The 19577-nt window shown below is 36.5% G+C and overlaps 1 protein-coding gene across 1 annotated transcript in view; it reads left to right on the forward strand.

Moving 5' to 3' along the window:
* Window positions 1–19577, forward strand: part of PLCD3 (phospholipase C delta 3) — an 851201-nt gene that overhangs the window by 462504 nt on the left and 369120 nt on the right. The window contains exon 4 of the mRNA XM_044055119.1: window positions 6124–6253. Coding sequence (XP_043911054.1) covers window positions 6124–6253 — 130 coding nt within the window. The remainder of the gene's footprint in view (window positions 1–6123; window positions 6254–19577) is intronic.

The raw sequence follows: 19577 nt of genomic DNA on the forward strand, positions 1-19577 counted from the left end.
CGTTAATTCTGAGGGGCATGAGCAAGTGTTCTGAAATCAGATGTCGCTAGGACTTACAGTGCACATTATTAGAAAATTAATCTGGTGCAGTAGTATGGCATGGGTATGTCATTTTTATTCACATCAAAATCTGACAGACATATTTTCCAAATCCTAAAAGTAGAATGTAACAGAACGTCAAAAGCACCCACTCCAGAAAGACATAACCCATTATGAGGTGCTATGTTCAAATGACTGGTTATGTTTTTATTTTATTTTTTTAATTTTGTTAGCGGGGTAAGTGCACTAGTATGAGTAGCCTTTTCAGGCACTGTGTGCACCCAAAAGGCAAGGATACAGATTCTGAGTAATAAACAGAGCCTTTTCATTCTGTCCATGCCAGGCTAGACACTCAATGTAAAAATTGTCTCTAGGTGATCTGGCCACATTTACTAATGTCACCAAAAGTGGGCATAAGTATTTGCCAGGGATAAGTAGGTTGAGGACCTGGACTACTCAGACCTGCACCAGGGACCCATGCTAATGGTGTGAGAGTTCTGTGTCCCCTATCGGCCAGTGTCTGCCCACCATAAAGTCTAGTTGCCCAGCCTGGATTAACTGCAATAGTTCTGTTTAGCAACAGCTGAATGTAAAACCAATCAACCTGCCAAACATGAACTAAGGATTGCTATGCTCATTATAGATTCACTGACATTACACAGCTTGGAAGTGAATGACGTGATGCTAAGGAAAAGGCTGGACCTCCTATGTGTCCAGCAGACTAGATGGAAGGGCAGTGCAGCAAAGTCACTTGGCTTATAAATAAGAAGAATAAGACAAACTTAAAAGACAAGCCACCTTTGTGGAATCACAATATCAATCAGTTGTACTACAAAAGAATGACAATCTTAGCCAAGAATAAGAGGAGTAAAGCCCAGCATACTAAAAGCCCCCCTTACCAATCTAAACAGGCAGCTAAGGGAATTGATTAGTACTTCAAAGGCTAAATTTGAAAAAAAAAATAGCTTATCAGGAAAAGGACAATGACAAAGCTTTCTAAAACTATGTCCATGACCTCAACAGAAATACACAAAAATGTGCCAAACCTATTGTAAATGGCATTACCCACACTGAACCAGAGGCCATTGCCAACTATTTGGCTGGCAGATTCAGCTCAAATTTCTCCCCACTGCCTTCCCCCTATAGTCCAAAGGAAATACTGCATTACTAGAGAACAAATCATCAATGCTCTTTCCATGGCCAAAAACATTGTGTCGATGGGCCCCAATAACATCCCCAGGATGTTTACTAAATAGCGTGAAACATGACCTCTCTGGTCCACTTGAATCACTTTTTAATTGGAGCCCTACAGTCAGGTTTTATGCCCAAGGAATGGAAGATGGCTACAGTCATTCCCTTCCACAAAGGAGGTCCAACCACCAATCCATAGTCTGACAAGCCTCATATATAAGGCCATGGAAAGAATCATCATGGACATGATAAATGAAGACATAGGTAACCTGCAAACACTGGACCCATCACAGTTTGGCCTTGTTAAAGAAAGCAACACAGCCAAAATTTACGAACCAAGCTCAAAAACCAAAAAGCAGCAAGCATATCAAAATGTCGGTTGCCTCTTCAATCACTGACCAGCATATGTTTAAAATAATTTTATTGTGAGCGCTTTCAAAGGGATCTATGTCCCAACTTCATCAGACAACAATTCAACTATTCAAACACACCTTATATATGCCTTAATTAAATGTTAAATAGTCCATTATTCAATTAATCAATCATTATGCAAATACACTAAAAAAATCCATATCTTAAAATGAAAGTGCATTTCTAAATGTTGTGCAAGCACTATGTCATTTATACACAAACATCCTGTTACTAATTCTATACATATATCTAACTAGCCTAAATGAAAGTTCGAAAAACGTAAACTTATGGATTTAATAAATACTGTATATAAAGTATAAGTATGCATGTGTGTGCTCTCTGTAAATAAATTAGTTAATAAATACGTTAAACATATATGAAAGATGTATATAAAAATGGCATTAATATTGTTAAGCAATGCATAAATACTTTAAAACAAATGTATTAAAATTTTTAAAATTGTTAATGTTACTAATATTACTAAAATACCCACGCATCATCTGCATAAAGCCTTAAGCTTTAAAATACTTTTAATTGAAACATGTTTGTTTAACTCAGGAAAAATGTATGCAGAAGTCCTAATCTGCCATAATAGTTCCTGTTCCTCTAATAATAGCTGCCACGGCCCCCCTCTTGGGTCTAATTGAATTTGTTGTAGCACTGCAAAGGCAAACCTATGGGTTGGGTACTCCACTATATGCCTTGCCAAGGCATTATTACTATCAGCCCTACCAATGCTATAGTTATGTTCATATATTCTTTGTTTCAGCTTTCGTTCAGTTTTCCCTATGTAATAAGAGGGACATAGGTCACAGCATGCAACATAAACTACTCCTTTAGAGTCACAATTATATCTACCATTAATTTTATACTTTCTATCCTTAATCTTCATGGCGGTACCTATTTTGATAAACTTACATTGTGGGCAAGCCCCGCATTTCCACATACCCAGTGGTTCATGTATAAATTTAACCACTTTATTACTGTTACTTTCTAAAATACTTTTAAGGTTCACTCCTCTCCTGCAAGTGAACCCAGGTCTGATACCCAATGTTTTGCTAATCATCTGGTCCTCTAAGATGATTGCCCAGTTCTTAGTAAGAATTTCTGTAATTCTCATAAAGTCTAAGGAGAAGGTAAACATAAAATTCAAGTACTGATTCTCCATTCTTTTTAATGGCTCCTCACTCTGTGTGTCATTTTGAACCAAAAATTTAGTACTATTATTATAGACATTGCCTGAGAGAAGTGGCTTAAAGTACCCTGACACCCTCTTTACCTTCACCTCAAGGCTGATGTCAGTCAAGAGTCTATCAGGATAGCCTCTTCTCAGAACCATAGATTTAAATTTTTCACATTCTTCATGAAAATCCGTGTCATCTGAAACCATTCTTGCTGCCTTTACCAATTGGCCCTTGACAATGGCCTTCTTCTGGTGGTAAGGGTGATTGCTTGAAAAGTGCAAAAATGCATTAGAATAGGTAGGTTTTCTGTAAATGGAAGCCTTATATTGTCGCATAACCATATCCTTAGTTACCTTACATCTAAATATGTAATGTAATCTATACCTACATTATATGTGAATTCAAGGAAATCTGTCATAGCTGTGATGATTATTACAAAATTTTGTATAAGTTCTGCCTCCCCCTTCCATATAAGGTACATATCGTCCTGGTATCTAGTGTACAATAGGACGTTCTCCTGAAACATGTTATTGTTAAATAAGTAGTTTTGTTCCCAATGTGCCATAACACTATTGGCAAAACTTGCTTTCCAAAAAGCTCCAAGAATCCCGACATATCTGTGGCTCATCACTAATCATAGGTTTGTATTTTAAAGCTTAAGGCTTTATGCAGATGATGCGTGGGCATTTTAGTAATATTAGTAACATTAACAATTTTAATAATTTTGTTTTAAAGTATTTATGCATTGCTTAACAATATTAATGTCATTTTTTATATATATCTTTCACATATGTTTAACGTATTTATTAACTAATTTATTTACAAAGAGCACACACATGCATACTTTATATATAGTATTTATTAAATCAATAAGTTTACATTTTTCTAACTTTCATTTAGGCTAGTTAGATATATGTATAGAATTAGTAACAGGATGTTTAGTGTATTTGCATAATGATTGATTAATTGAATAATGGACTATTTAACATTTAATTAAGGTATATATAAGGTGTGTTTGAATAGTTGAATTTTTGTCTGATGAAGTTGGGACACAGATCCCTTTGAAAGCGCTCACAATAAAATTATTTTAAACATATGCTGGTCGGTGATTGAAGAGGCAACCAACATTTTGATACGCTTGCTGCTTTTTGGTTTTAGGTTGTTAAAGAAAGGTCATGCCTATTTAATCTGAGCCTGCTCCTTTTTGTTATCTATTTCTCTGAAATGGAAGCAAACGATGAAGGTTTACGGTTGATTAAGTCTGCAGATGATTGCAAGTCTGAGGTTATCATCAACTCCCCTTCAAATGCAAGCATTCTTAAACTCAGTGCATGTAAGCATTCTTAAACTCAGTGCATGTAAGCATTCTTGAACTCAGTGTGAAGAAGTGCATAACTGTACCCTTTCAGAAGTCAACCATCCTGGCTAATTACCATGCTGATAATACACTCCTAAGAGTCAACCCAGTGGGCAGGGATCTAGATACATATTTATACAGTAGCCTTAATTTCAACTACCACATGGCTACATTGGTGAGGAAATGCTTTTATGTTGCGCAACTTATAAGTAAGGGTATGGCATCTAGGTCCAAAGAGGTGATTATATTGTATAGTAGTAGTTTTTCAGAGTAGTTGTTGTTATTATTTATATAGATATACATTTCATCCTTTACTATTAAAGAGTTTTTGTGACACTTCTTACTTAGCCTAAACTTTTAAGGGGTGTCGTGGCTGTAACCCTTTCTTTTTGTTGCTAGTCGGCCAGTACTGTTGGTCTGTTGTCTTTCCCGATTTGTCAGACAAGGTCAATGGTTTCAAGAAGTGTTTGGCCTGCATCTCATTCCTTGTGTGCTTACTGCCTGGGGTGGCACACCTAAATGCAGATTATGAGGCTAAAGGAGCTAGATTTTAAATACTTTTACCACAGTATGTGCTGCACTGGTACAAACCGTTTGTATTTTTTTGATAATTATATGATTATATGATGTTATTCTTAGTTACAAAGTACTGTTAATTCACCATCTACTATTAATCAGAATCTAGAATTAGTAATAACTACAACAGCAACTGCAGTATAGAGCTGAAACTCATAAAAACATAGCCTGTGATACTGCAGTACATTCAGTTTCACCATTTTTGAGTTATCTATGTTTCCATTAAATAGTTTAAATCTAGAGATCTAATCAGTACTTACTACTCCAGGATCTGTAATGTTAGTGAAATTTATAAGACACGTTTATTTGCCTGTTTCTTGATGTTGCAAACTGTAATATACATTTTACGGTACTGTTTCATTTGGCTATTATTTTTTCACAGTGTATTATGAAACTTACACTTTGATTGTTTCCTTATACAGTCCTCCTTCCTTTCCTCACTAAACCACTGGTAACCTCTGGCTTGTTTCCCATCACCATTCCACCTTCTCAGAGTACTTCTGTTCTCCGTTCCAGGGAATCCTGGACATATCTCTTTACCAGGTAGGCCTTTCACCTTCCTGGGGGGGGGTGGGGGTGGCTAGGCTTGTGGTCTTTCAGTCCTAAGGCTGTGTAATGACTCATTCATGGGTGGAGGCTAGAAGACATCATGTTGTGATGGTCGGTCATGATCCCTAACAGAGGGAACAATGTATAGTGATGTCAGTGAGCATCGTATGTCCACCTGTACATCATGCCCTGGACATCTTGTCATTCTCCCTCCTTGCAGATTGCAACCTGGAAGGTCCCAGATGTCGCACAGTTAGTGATAAAACCCAAGACCCTTCCACCAGGATAGAAGAGGTGGCTGATGGTCACTTTATCTTATCCCTTCCTTGTCCCTACCGATCAAGTGCACTTAGTGTGCTCCCAAATATAGGTCACTGGCAGCACAGCTAGACACCATGTCTCTTTTGCTAGTGAGCCTGACAGACACCTTGATTTTTTTCTATCATATTTTTAATATTCCACATGGCAAATATTTCACTTACCATAATCAATTATTTCACTTGTACAGAAGTTTACTTTCATTTCCATAGTTAGTAATCTGTTAGTTATGCTGTGTTTGTGTACTAGTACAAGAATTTGACCCAGTCTGTGGTGGAGAAAGGATGATTATATTCACTTTGAACCCAAAGGTGACGTAGGAAAAATGGAACTAATTTGCAGCTTATAATAGGAGTTCTGGATCATATGTGTAGAAAAGCAGAAACATATATTACTTTAATGATTCTGGGTACAGAAAGGCCTGTTTTAGAAAGGAGGTATTGTAACTGTAACTGTATCATTCTGTTTAGTTTTTGCTTTCCTTACATCCTTTGGCACTTGGATACGCAGTTACCTGCAAAAAGCAGATAAAAACAATGACAATGTGATGACATTTAAAGAAATAAAGACCCTCCTGAAGATGCTGAACATTGAACTTGATGACCACTATGCTTACTATCTCTTTCAGGTAAGGCAAAGGTACAGGACTGAGCACACTAAGTTAGGAAATGGTATTCTGTGCGGTCTCACTATCAACGCTAAAAACTACTCATCCCCTGCACTGAAAGGACAAATACACTGATCTTAAGTCTTTAATGTCTGCATTATCAGTAGCAGACAACAAGAATATTGTTTTGTAGACATTGATATTAATGTGTTACTTCTGCAACCACTACCCACGTCTAATGCTTTTCAGATATTCCTAATGTTTATGGTTGACTTGAATTCTAAATTGCTCAGTTTTTTTTTCTTAATTCTTTTAAAATGTAAAAGCAGACTGCCAGCTGCAGTAGCACTGAAACACAAGAAGTGCATATTTTATAGAGTTTAATAAGCTTTCTTTCTATCTTTTCTGGACTCAGGAATATGATAGGAATGGAGACAGACTCACATTCATACATACGCAGACTGGACACATAACTGCAGAAAAATCTATTCTGTTACAAGTGGTTGACATATTTGAGTGTTTCCATTGTGAAAGAAATATGTCACTGGAAAATGTACAATGATTTTTGATACAAGGATTGGGGAGAAAAAATGCAACAAAAAATTGCAGGCAGTGTCTCTTTTTTAAATAGATACTGTTGGCTTTTAAAATGTACAGCAAGCATCAGGAGTGAAACAGAAGGACAAGTTCATAAGTAGAACACAAATATGCATTTTCTTTGTATTACTTTTTTGTTTTTACATATGTGAGTTTCAGTTTTTAATATGTGTGAGATGGTCCAAAATTACTTTGAGCATTTTATGTGCAGTTCATATTTAACTTAGCAGTACAAAGAAGCCTAGTAACTAGTGCATCAGAATTCTGTTACCCAGCATGCATTCATTTGCCTTCAGGCACTACAAGACTTCCACAAAGTAACATGGTTCATAGAAGTGTAAGGTTCAAGGATAACCTTGAAGTAGCCATAGTTACAGGTAATCAAGACAGTTAAATAAGTACAAGTTAAGTGTTATTTTGTTGGGGTCTGCTTTAGTTTAAGGTTTTGTCTGCTACTACAATAAACTTATCAGAATTCAGCCTTTATATTTGTGCAAAGTTTCTGTAATGACGTGCATTTCCTAGACATAGATAAATCCAAAACATAATTATTGACTTTAATAGTGTGACATGTGTCTGCTGAAAATGTTTTCCCTCTAGCTAAATCACCCTTCCTGGTGCTGTTCTGACCCATTTACCCTCACATTCTTCCTACCATAGGATTAGGCATCCTCTTGTGTGGGTTTTCATTGACCACGCTTATTTGCTGTACTAGTACGAAGAAAGAGTTAGGCATCAGGTAGCCATTAGTTATAGCAGGAGAGGATTTTTTTTTTTGGTAACACCCTCAGACTGCCACTGTATGCTTCATGTTTAGTGCATACAAATGTCGGCCCTTTTGTTCCTCCATACTTTCTGTACCATAGGCAAATACTAGGCTATCAGTCTGCAGACTGTTACAAGCCTAGCCAATAACTAAAGGTCAGAATCAAACCTTGTACCTTGTATCTGTGAGGTAAACACCTTAACCCTTATGCCAACCCCTCACCCTCCATCAAGGTTCAGTTGACACATCTGGTGTACCATGGATTAGCCTTCCAACCTCCACCAAAATATGCTTCTGCAACGGACAACCCCATTCCCTTCCTGTGAGATAAGAGGGATGGTCACTGGCTACTCAGTCCTGCCTTTTCCATCTGCCTCCTTAGATCAAGTACAGTGCTTGAAGCCAAGTCATCTGTGTCACAGTCAAGACTATAGCTTGTACATGCTTTGAGATGGGATATGTGTGATAGTAATGACAAAATAAATCAGATGTAACATTACTATGTAAAATCTGTTGACAGAAAACATGCAGTGGGTGTATGTGCTTCACACCACTGTATTACTTTACTAATGTGTCTAGTCCTAACCATACACCCTACCTTTGCAAACCCTTTCCATAACACTACCACTACACATGACACTCACACAACACATACATCATCACGCATGGACAACATTAAGTCTGTCTCCTTTCCTAGACCTTAAATTAACCCTAACACACACTCACACACACACTCCCAACACCAGTGCTGAAGCTTTATTTATTTATATATATATATATATATATATATATATATATATATATATATATAAACACACGTAAATACACACACACACACACACACACACACACACACACACACACACACACACACACACACACACACACACACACACACTCACACACACACACACACACACACACACACACACACATATATATATATATATATATATATATATATATATATATATATATTTGGTCAGCCGCTGTTTAGTCAACTGCATTTGGTCAACAAAACAGATCATCAACAGGTATGCAAGATTGCCCAATACTCATTGTTGGGGAATATGCCTTTACCTTGATTTTGTGTGACCTTTGCCCCCCCCCCCAAAAGAGCAAGTATCTATCCCGGCAGAGGGCTGCCTCCCAAACATCTCTGATGCTCAGGTGAAGGCTGCCCTCTCCAAAGCAAAAAGCACTGCTTCCATGGGACCAGATGGCATCCCAGGTTGTGTCCTACATGAACTCCAAGAGGAACTAATCCCTCAAATAAAACAGCTATACAATCTCAGCCTCACTACAGGATATGTGCCCACAGAATGGCGTACAGCAACAGTGGTCCCACTCCACAAAGGTGGAGCCTCTACGGACCCTGGAAACTATTGCCCCATAAGCCTGACTAGCTTAGTCTGCAAGGCTATGGAGAGGATCATCATGGAGCTCATAAACAAAGACATTGGGGACCTACAGACACTAGTTCCTACCCAGTTCGGCTTTGTCAAGGGCAGATCCTGCCTTTTGAACCTGGTTGACTTCTTCGAAACCCGTCACCAAAGCCATAGATGAAGGGAAGGTAGTCCACACAGCCTATCTGGACCTTGTAAAGGCATTTGACACAATACCCCACTCGGGCATCATAGATAAGCTATCCAGCTTAAATATAAACCCCTATGTCACAAGATGGGTCGCAAACTGGCTCAAAGACAGAACCCACAGAGTGAGAGTTGCTGGAGCCATGTCAGACTCGAAACCGGTCACAAGTGGCATCCCACAGGGTTCTGTCCTGGGACCACTCTTGTTCGGTATATACTTTTCCGAGGTACAGGCAAACGTGGGAGGACTATGGCTCACCAAGTTCGCAGACAACTGCAAACTGGGTGCCATAATCGACTCTCCAGCTGACACAAACATCCTTCAAAAAGGTCTCACAGAGACAGATAACTGGTGCCAGCACCATGGTTTAAAGCTAAATGCCAAAAAATGTATAGTCATACCCTTTGGCAAAAACAATGTGCCCACAAATTACCACATAGGCGGAAACCCATTAAGTACAGAGAAAGTTATTAGGGACCTGGGGACCCAAGTTGATAGCAATCTCTTCTTTGAAAACCACATTGCCAAAGTGGTTAGAAAGACCTACATAGCCCACCTCATCACGAAGGGTTTCACATCTAGATCAAGAGAGGTAATCGTGCCCCTTTATTCATCCCTCATCAGGCCCATTATAGAATACAATGCCCCTTTTGGGATGTACCTTACCCGACACCTGCAGCAATTAGAAAGACCCCAAAAGTATCTCACCAAGAGGATCAAGGGTCTCAAACAGATGACATATGCTGCTCGGTTAAAAAAACTCCAGCTCTACTCAGTTGCATACCGCCTATTTCGAGGCGATCTATGCCTGACATACAAAGCTATGTCAAATCCAGAATTAATGGACATGCTCCACCTCAGTAAATCTAAATCCCTTAGAGCCACACGCTCGAGGGACTTGAACCTCAGCACAGAAATAAATAGAACTTGCTGGACGGACAGGTTCATAACCCAGAGGCTCCCTTCACTCTGGAATAGAATTCCAGTTCATGTGAGGCAGAGCACCTCACTGAATCTCTTCAAGAAGAATCTCGATAGGTGGATGGGGGATCATAGGTTTGTCCCAGGGATTACTCCCGTGTCACTATTAGACAGAGGCACAGTAAACGAAACCTTAAAAAGAGCACAGTATACTCAAATCAAGGGGTGGCATAAGCCATACAGAATCGGGCTAGGCTTATAATTGCCCCAGGGCAGATAGCCTAGTATGAACCTATGAACCTATGTGCACTACTGTCAAAAAATAAAAATCCGTCGCTGTACCATAAAGGGCTGTCCTCCAAGCTGTAGACCAAAAATCTGTCACCAGGTCAAGGATACATATAATATAACAAGCTGAGCAAGCCAAAAAATACTCCCCACGCTGTAGAAGCATGGAAAAGTGCTAGATGAAACCAAACAGCATCAAAAAATGATGAATGCAGTACTGCAAAGGTAATAGGTAATAATCCAAACAGAATGTAATCCAAACAGAATTTATTGAAGCGCTTTTCGTCTGCTACCAGTGGCAAACTTCTTCAGAATAAAAAACAAGTTCAATCAAACCATTTTATACAAGTCACATGGTTAATTAATGACCTAATTAAATGCTCCTTAAGTTTTAAAAGGACATGGCTTGTTACATATCAAAGATATATAGGAAACCGCTTTACTCTAACACCTTCCTTCACTTTACAAGTTGCCACCCTTACAAACAGAAACGTGCAGTGGTGAAGGGACAGCTTGTTAGAGCAGCCAGAATCAGCAGTAAAGATGAAGACTTTACAGTTGAATGCAACACACTTAAAACCATGTTTCTAAGTAGAGGGTACCCCATTCAGTTAATTGATGAATTAACACACGAGATTAACATGAAAAGGAACAACAAGTTATTTGTGCCACTACTCAAAGTTAGAGTAGGAGAGAACAAGGTCCCGTTTACAATGACTAGTGACGATAGCATACAAGTTGATACTAACAGGACAGATTTGATTGACACTCCTAGATTTATTACCACGTTTACAGTGGACAGTAATTTTTTGTGGTCTATCATTCTTAAGAATTGGCAAGTGTTTGGTGTGGATTCAACTGTATCCACCAAATTAGGTGCTTCACCTTTAGTAACTTACAAAAAAGGGAGGAATTTAAAATCCTGGTTTGAAACTAAACAATTACCATTCAGAACACCAGGGATGTTTAGATGCCACAACTGCAACTACGGTAGATACATCACAGAATCAAAAAGATTCAACATTGACAGGGGTGAATATAAACTAAAACATAGATTCACATGCAATTCAAAAATGTTAGTATACTTAGCCCAATGTCAAAATTGTACTGCCCACTATGTTGGCAAAACTGAACGTAAACTCAAGGAAAGAATCTATGAACATCAGTACGCCATCAGGAAATGTAAGCTTACCAATGCACTGGCCAAACATGTTTCAGAACATCCAAACCACCTATTCAAATTCATTGGCATTGACCAAGTTGGCCACGACAACAGAGGGGGTGCATTTGCAGTAAAGCTCTTAGTCTTAGAGCTTTACTGGCAAATTAGGTTGGAATCCTACCACCCACCTGGTCTGAATGAGGCTTGCTCTATTGGCAGTCTCCTTAGTATGCTAAGTCTTAAGAGATAGACTTATTTATACTGCGTAACACCCTAGCCTAGTAACTAACACACTTGTTTAGTTATGTTACAATTTACTGTTTGCACACTACAAGAAGAAAATGCAAAAGGTTTCCTCATATATATTTTTATTATGACATTTTTATCATGGTGTATTTTTTACTGTTGTATTCCTATATATTTTTATGGCGATATTTTTATGTTTGAACTTTTATAATTGAATTCTTACTTTTTGGTATTTTTTTAGAATGGTTTTTAAAACTTAAGGAGCATTTAATTAGGTCATTAATTAACCATGTGACTTGTATAAAATGGTTTGATTGAACTTGTTTTTTATTCTGAAGAAGTTTGCCACTGGTAGCAGACGAAAAGCGCTTCAATAAATTCTGTTTGGATTACATTCTGTTTGGATTATTACCTATTACCTTTGCAGTACTGCATTCATCATTTTTTGATGCTGTTTGGTTTCATCTAGCACTTTTCCGTGCTTCTACAGCGTGGGGAGTATTTTTTGGCTTGCTCAGCTTGTTATTTTACAGTTGGTGTTCAATTTTTCTTTGGTAAGGATACATATAATGTTCGAAACACTTTGATAAATCCAAATAAACTGTGTTTATTAATCCAACAACGATAAAAACCACATAAACCACGAAAATAACATATAACAGTGATATAAAACGGTGATTAAGCACGCTGCCTTCACTGGTTAGACTTCATCAGAATCACATAATCACATAAAATTGAGTGCTTTAAATACCAAATCATAACAAAACACCATTGGTTAATTAGTTAATTGTTACTCCAGGCCATTTTGAACCAATTGGTACCTTTTAAGCTTTTTTTTGGCTTTTTTAACTTTCCACTTCATGAATAACCTATCTTGCATAACAATGGTTCACTTGATATGAACACCAAAGAACATGTAAATACATAAATATATAAATAATAATAATATATATATATATATATATATATATAATAATTTAAAAAATCTGAATACTTACTAATAAATATATAAATAATTATATAAATATAATTGTATAAATATAATGGAAAGAAGATAAAAATGGTGTTAAAAATGTATACAATATAATGTTAAAAATAATGTTAAAAATATATGTCTATAATAGTGGAAAGAAACCCGATTATAGGCTAGAGGGTTTGGGTAAGAACAACATGTGTTGAGTATTGGATGTTAGATGTTACTTGATGAATAATAACTTAATTTGGGGTTGTTTGCTAAAAGTTTCAGGGCTGGTTTGATGGAGAGGTGATCGTTCATCCCCATAGGACCGCAGGCGTACAATTTCAGCTGCCAAATTAACTCTCTATATTCCAACAGGGATTCCTAGTCTCCTCCCCTATCACCCTTTTTGACCTCCTCCAGTACCCAAAACTTAAAATTAGCTTTTTCACACGTGGTAGTGTGTCTAAATAGGGCGTTGTTGTCATTCCTCCTACTAATGTCCCTCATGTGTTCATATATACGTTTTCTTAACTGACGTGCTTTACCAACATAATATGCTCCACAGGTAAGACAGTAAGCAAGGTAAACAACGCCCTTACTGTAACAGGTAAAATACCCATTACACCTAATTTTTCTCCCAATACCTTTCACGAATAGTTCCTTGTCTCCAGAAATGAAAGAGCACTGCCCACACCTACCACATCTGTGTGTTCCTGTCTTACATAACACCTGCCCTTTCAAGGGGTTTTTCCTTTCAAATAAGTCCTTAAAATTTAGATTTTTTCTAAAAGTGAATTTTAAGGGTTGCTGAAAAATCAATGAAGTGTTACACATCCTTGAAAAGATTTTCCAAACCTCATGTATACCCCTTTGTATCCACTCACATCCCTTATGATACGTAAATATTAATCTCGGAATTTCATCTTTATCCATACCATTGTTTTTGGTTTTCCTAGTATTTACCACGTCTAAATTGCCATTTAGGAGGGGTGGATAATGAGTATTACATTTTTTCATCACCTCCCTTTTCACGTTTCGTACTAATTCAATGGGATATCATCTTTCTCTAAATAAACCCTGTATTATATCCATTTCCTCCCTACATTCATTGTTGTCACTAGTCATCCTAGAGGCCCTGATCATTTGGCCCTTAATAATATTCCTTCTTAAGTATAAAGGATGATCGCTTTGAAAATGTACATAGGAATTGGAAAAACAACTTTTTCTAAAGACCTTCGATTTGTATTGCTTATCTTCTCTATTCTTAGTGATTGTAATATCAAGGTAATTAGCATAATCAATGTTATACTGATATGTAAATTCTAAAAAATTAGTAGTAGTATGTAAATATTGAATAAGTTCCTCAATCTGTGCAATATTACCATCCCATACAATAAATATATCATCCAAAAATCGAAAGTATTGTTTGATATATTTCCAAAATTGGGATTTAAATACAAATTCAAGTTCCCAATAAAGCATAATAATGTTTGCGTATATTGAGGCGCAGGCTGACCCCATTGCCACCCCCCCAATCTGATGGTAAATATCTCCCTGAAAATAAATAAAATTATTTTTTAGAACTACCTCAATATATTCTAATACTAATCTAAAATCAGTATTACTTAGAAATTTAAACTCAGTCAGCATATGCTCAAACCATCTTAAACCAATGTTATGGGGTATTACCGAGAAAAGATCTTTAACATCAATAGTAATGAAACCATAACTGTCATCATAAGGAATATTGTTGAATTTTTCCAAAAAATCCCATGAATCTATTAATATATGGGGGTAGTCATGGTAAAAAGGTTTCAACTTGTTATCCACAAATATTGCTAAAGTCTGTGTCTTCGAGCACTGGGACGTCACTATGGGCCTAAGTGGAGGATTAAATACATCTTTATGTATCTTAGGGATCCCAAAAACCTCCGGAATTACCGGTTTGGGAACCCTAAGAAAATTATATAAATCAAGGTCTATAGACCCTTGAATCAAGTTTTTTAACCTTTTTTCCAAAGGGTTTCCTTTTATACCAGTGCACAAACCTAGGATTGAAAACATTTTATTGGATATCAAATTATTTACCAGGAAACTAAATTTGAAGACCATATTTCAAAATGAAGGAACAGACGTAAGGAATGGGCTTAGAAGAAGAAGCATTATTAACCCACCCCCTACAACATGATATTTTTAACTTTGAGACTTGCATTTTAAACATGGTTAGGGAAGGTTATTCATTATATGATGGACCAAAGGAATATGAGAATTTAACAGATGAAGAAGTCAAGGTTTTGAAAATGTTACAAAGTAATGAGAGGGTAAGAATTATGAAACCTGACAAGGGGGGCGGGGTAGTTTTGATGGACCACTGGGACTACACAAGGAGGATGGTCGAGATTTTGAATCAGGGTAATAGATACCAACTTGCATCCAGGAATGAGATGAATATTTGGTATAAGAAAATAGATTTTTACCTGGAAGACAACTTGATTCAAGGGTCTATAGACCTTGATTTATATAATTTTCTTAGGGTTCCCAAACCGGTAATTCCGGAGGTTTTTGGGATCCCTAAGATACATAAAGATGTATTTAATCCTCCACTTAGGCCCATAGTGACGTCCCAGTGCTCGAAGACACAGACTTTAGCAATATTTGTGGATAACAAGTTGAAACCTTTTTACCATGACTACCTCCATATATTAATAGATTCATGGGATTTTTTGGAAAAATTCAACAATATTCCTTATGATGACAGTTATGGTTTCATTACTATTGATGTTAAAGATCTTTTCTCGGTAATACCCCATAACATTGGTTTAAGATGGTTTGAGCATATGTTGACTGAGTTTAAATTTCTAAGTAATACTGATTTTAGATTAGTATTAGAATATATTGAGGTAGTTCTAAAAAATAATTTTATTTATTTTCAGGGAGATATTTACCATCAGATTGGGGGGGGGTGGCAATGGGGTCAGCCTGCGCCCCAATATACGCAAACATTATTATGCTTTATTGGGAACTTGAATTTGTATTTAAATCCCAATTTTGGAAATATATCAAACAATACTTTCGATTTTTGGATGATATATTTGTTGTATGGAATGGTAATATTGCACAGATTGAGGAACTTATTCAATATTTACATACTACCACTAATTTTTTAGAATTTACATATCAGTATAACATTGATTATGCTAATTACCTTGATATTACAATCACTAAGAATAGAGAAGATAAGCAATACAAATCGAAGGTCTTTAGGAAAAGTTGTTTTTCCAATTCCTATGTACATTTTCAAAGCGATCATCCTTTATACTTAAGAAGGAATATTATTAAGGGCCAAATGATCAGGGCCTCTAGGATGACTAGTGACAACAATGAATGTAGGGAGGAAATGGATATAATACAGGGTTTATTTAGAGAAAGAGGATATCCCATTGAATTAGTAAGAAACGTGAAAAGGGAGGTGATGAAAAAACGTAATACTCATTATCCACCCCTCCTAAATGGCAATTTAGATGTGGTAAATACTAGGAAAACCAAAAACAATGGTATGGATAAAGATGAAATTCCGAGATTAATATTTACGTATCATAAGGGATGTGAGTGGATACAAAGGGGTATACATGAGGTTTGGAAAATCTTTTCAAGGATGTATAACAATTCATTGATTTTTCAGCAACCCTTAAAATTCACTTTTAGAAAAAATCTAAATTTTAAGGACTTATTTGAAAGGAAAAACCCCTTGAAAGGGAATGGGGTGTTATGTAAGACAAGAACACACAGATGTGGTAGGTGTGGGCAGTGCTCTTTCATTTCTGGAGACAAGGAACTATTCGTGAAAGATATTGGGAGAAATATTAGGTGTAATGGGTATTTTACCTGTTACAGTAAGGGCGTTGTTTACCTTGCTTACTGTCTTGCCTGTGGAGCATATTATGTTGGTAAAACGGAACGTCAGTTAAGAAAACATATATATGAACACATGAGGGACATTAGTAGGAGGAATGACAACAACACCCTATTTATACACACTACCACGTGTGAAAAAGCTAATTTTAAGTTTTGGGTACTGGAGGAGGTCAAAAAGGGGGATAGGGGAGGAGACTGGGAATCCCTGTTGGAATATAGAGAGTTAATTTGGCAGCTGAAATTGGACGCCTGCGGTCCTATGGGGATGAACGATCACCTCTCCATCAAACCAGCCCTGAAACTTTTAGCAAACAACCCCAAATGAAGTTATTATTCATCAAGTAACATCTAACATCCAATACTCAATACATGTTGTTCTTACCCAAACCCTCTAGCCTATAATTGGGTATATTTCCATTATTATAGACATATATTTTCAACATTATTTTTAACATTATATTGTATACATTTTTAATACCATTTTTATCTTCTTCCTATTATATTTACACAATTATATTTATATATTTATTTATATATTTATTAGTAAGTATTAGATTTTTTAAATTATAATATATATAATATATATATATATATATATATATACATTATTATTATTATTTATATATTTATGTATTTACATGTTCTTTGGTGTTCATATCAAGTGAACCATTGTTATGCAAGATAGGTTATTCATGAAGTGGAAAGTTAAAAAAGCCAAAAAAAAGCTTAAAAGGTACCAATTGGTTCAAAATGGCCTGGAGTAACAATTAACTAATTAACCAATGGTGTTTTGTTATGATTTGGTATTTAAAGCACTCAATTTTATGTGATTATGTGATTCTGATGAAGTCTAACCAGTGAAGACGAAAGCGCGCTTAATCACCGTTTTATATCACTGTTATATGTTATTTTCGTGGTTTATGTGGTTTTTATCGTTGTTGGATTAATAAACACAGTTTATTTGGATTTATCAAAGTGTTTCGAACATTATATGTATCCTTGACCTGGTGACAGATTTTTGGTCTACAGCTTGGAGGACAGCCCTTTATGGTACAGCGACGGATTTTTATTTTTTGTTAGTGTTTGGTGCGAGAGGTGGTGGTGTGGTTAACTATGTGCACTACTGTATTAATGTTGCTGTTTTCAACCTTATTTGTGAATGTTTTTACAGTCAACTTTCCATTCATTCAATCATCTAAGGTGCTCCCATATACAAACACACACACTCACACACACACACACACACACACACACACACACACACACATATATATATATATATATATATATATATATATATATATATATATATAAATATATATATATGGGTTCAATACACATTACCGAAAACCCACAATACCGACGCCCATACACCCGAGACCAAATACCCAAAAGACTACAAGACCGACGGACCACAAGCGCGAAATTCAAAACCTCGAACGTTTGAAACACATACAGTACACACATACACAAACACACAGCTTCCCCCACAATCAAACGAATAAGCTTCACCCCCCACACCCCTACTTTAATATTCTAACTCCGAGATCGCACAAACACACACACAAGACAAACTCACACCCACACCACGGTCACAACACACTCTAAAGCCCCTCACAAACATACTTACACACACATACTTACCTGAACTGCAACACCAGAAGTGCTAACTCAAAATCTCCGAACGTCGGGATTATGAAATTCGCGCTTCTGGTCTTGCCATCATCTGGTCTTTTGGTGCTCTGGTCTCGGGATTCCGAGCTTCGGTAATATGGGCGTTCGGTCTTCTGTAGTGAACCCATATATATATATATATATATATATATATATATATATATGAGTACAAATAATACAGTTGTTTATCAAGACCAAACTGACAGTCTTTGTTATTAATGAAATCACATAAACCTTTAATGATTGTAACCAAAATATTTCCTTATTTAAAAGAAAAAAAAAATTAACAATTTCTTACTATAACAAATTATGTATAGAATAGAGGCTTTTCTATGTATAAAGTATGTTCTGACTTCTAGAAATAGTGTTCAAAACATTTAGATATGTATTATTTGTTAAACTTAACTGACTAAAAAGTTTGAATATGACAAGAAAGCATTGTAATTATTGTACAGAATATTGTGTTTCTGCATTAAAACCCCAAAACCACACTTTACCTTATTGACATGCATTTGATCTTTCTTCTTTTGAAATCTCCCATACTTAAAAAAGGAGTGCATTTGATGAATTTCCATCACACTTAAATCTTTCTATGAATTGACAGTTTGACTGAATGAATTGACCTCACATATTATATATGCACCTGCAGTATACAGTTTCTTTGAATGCACACCTGGTTGGTAGGGTATATTGCTTTCACCTTAATTTGAAAACCAAATTTGTCGACTTAAGAACATGAGAGTTGTCTCTTCAAGTCTTACTGTGGTGTGTGTCCTGTGTTAGCATGCAGGTAAATGGGGTTTTATTTTAATGTTGAAGCTTATGGAAATACCAAAAGCTTTGATTTAAATGTAGGAGTCTCTGTGGATGAATGTCTATGGGTTAGGTTTAGATGTAGGGCTTGGGAATGGAATATATTTAGTGTCTTGTGTGTGTGTGTGTGTGTGTGTGTGTGTGTGTGTGTGTGTGTGTGTGTGTGTGTGTGTGTGTGTGTGTTTATGTGAGTACGCGTGCAAGTTTTTTTTTGGTTATTGTAAGGTAAGATGATAGTTTGACTGTTGTGTGATGGTTTATGCACATGTTGTATCAGAGTGCCTTGTGCATACATTGGAAGATAGTCAGTGGTTACTAGTAGCCTGTGCTGGATTGATACTCTGTACACAAAGGTGAGGATACGAGTGTTCCAAAATGCACTGCCGTCTAAATGGACCATCATCCT

The sequence above is a fragment of the Protopterus annectens genome, chromosome 13.part0, assembly GCF_019279795.1.
Source record: "Protopterus annectens isolate FY-2018-M chromosome 13.part0, PAN1.0, whole genome shotgun sequence".
NCBI classification, from domain to species: domain Eukaryota; kingdom Metazoa; phylum Chordata; order Ceratodontiformes; family Protopteridae; genus Protopterus; species Protopterus annectens.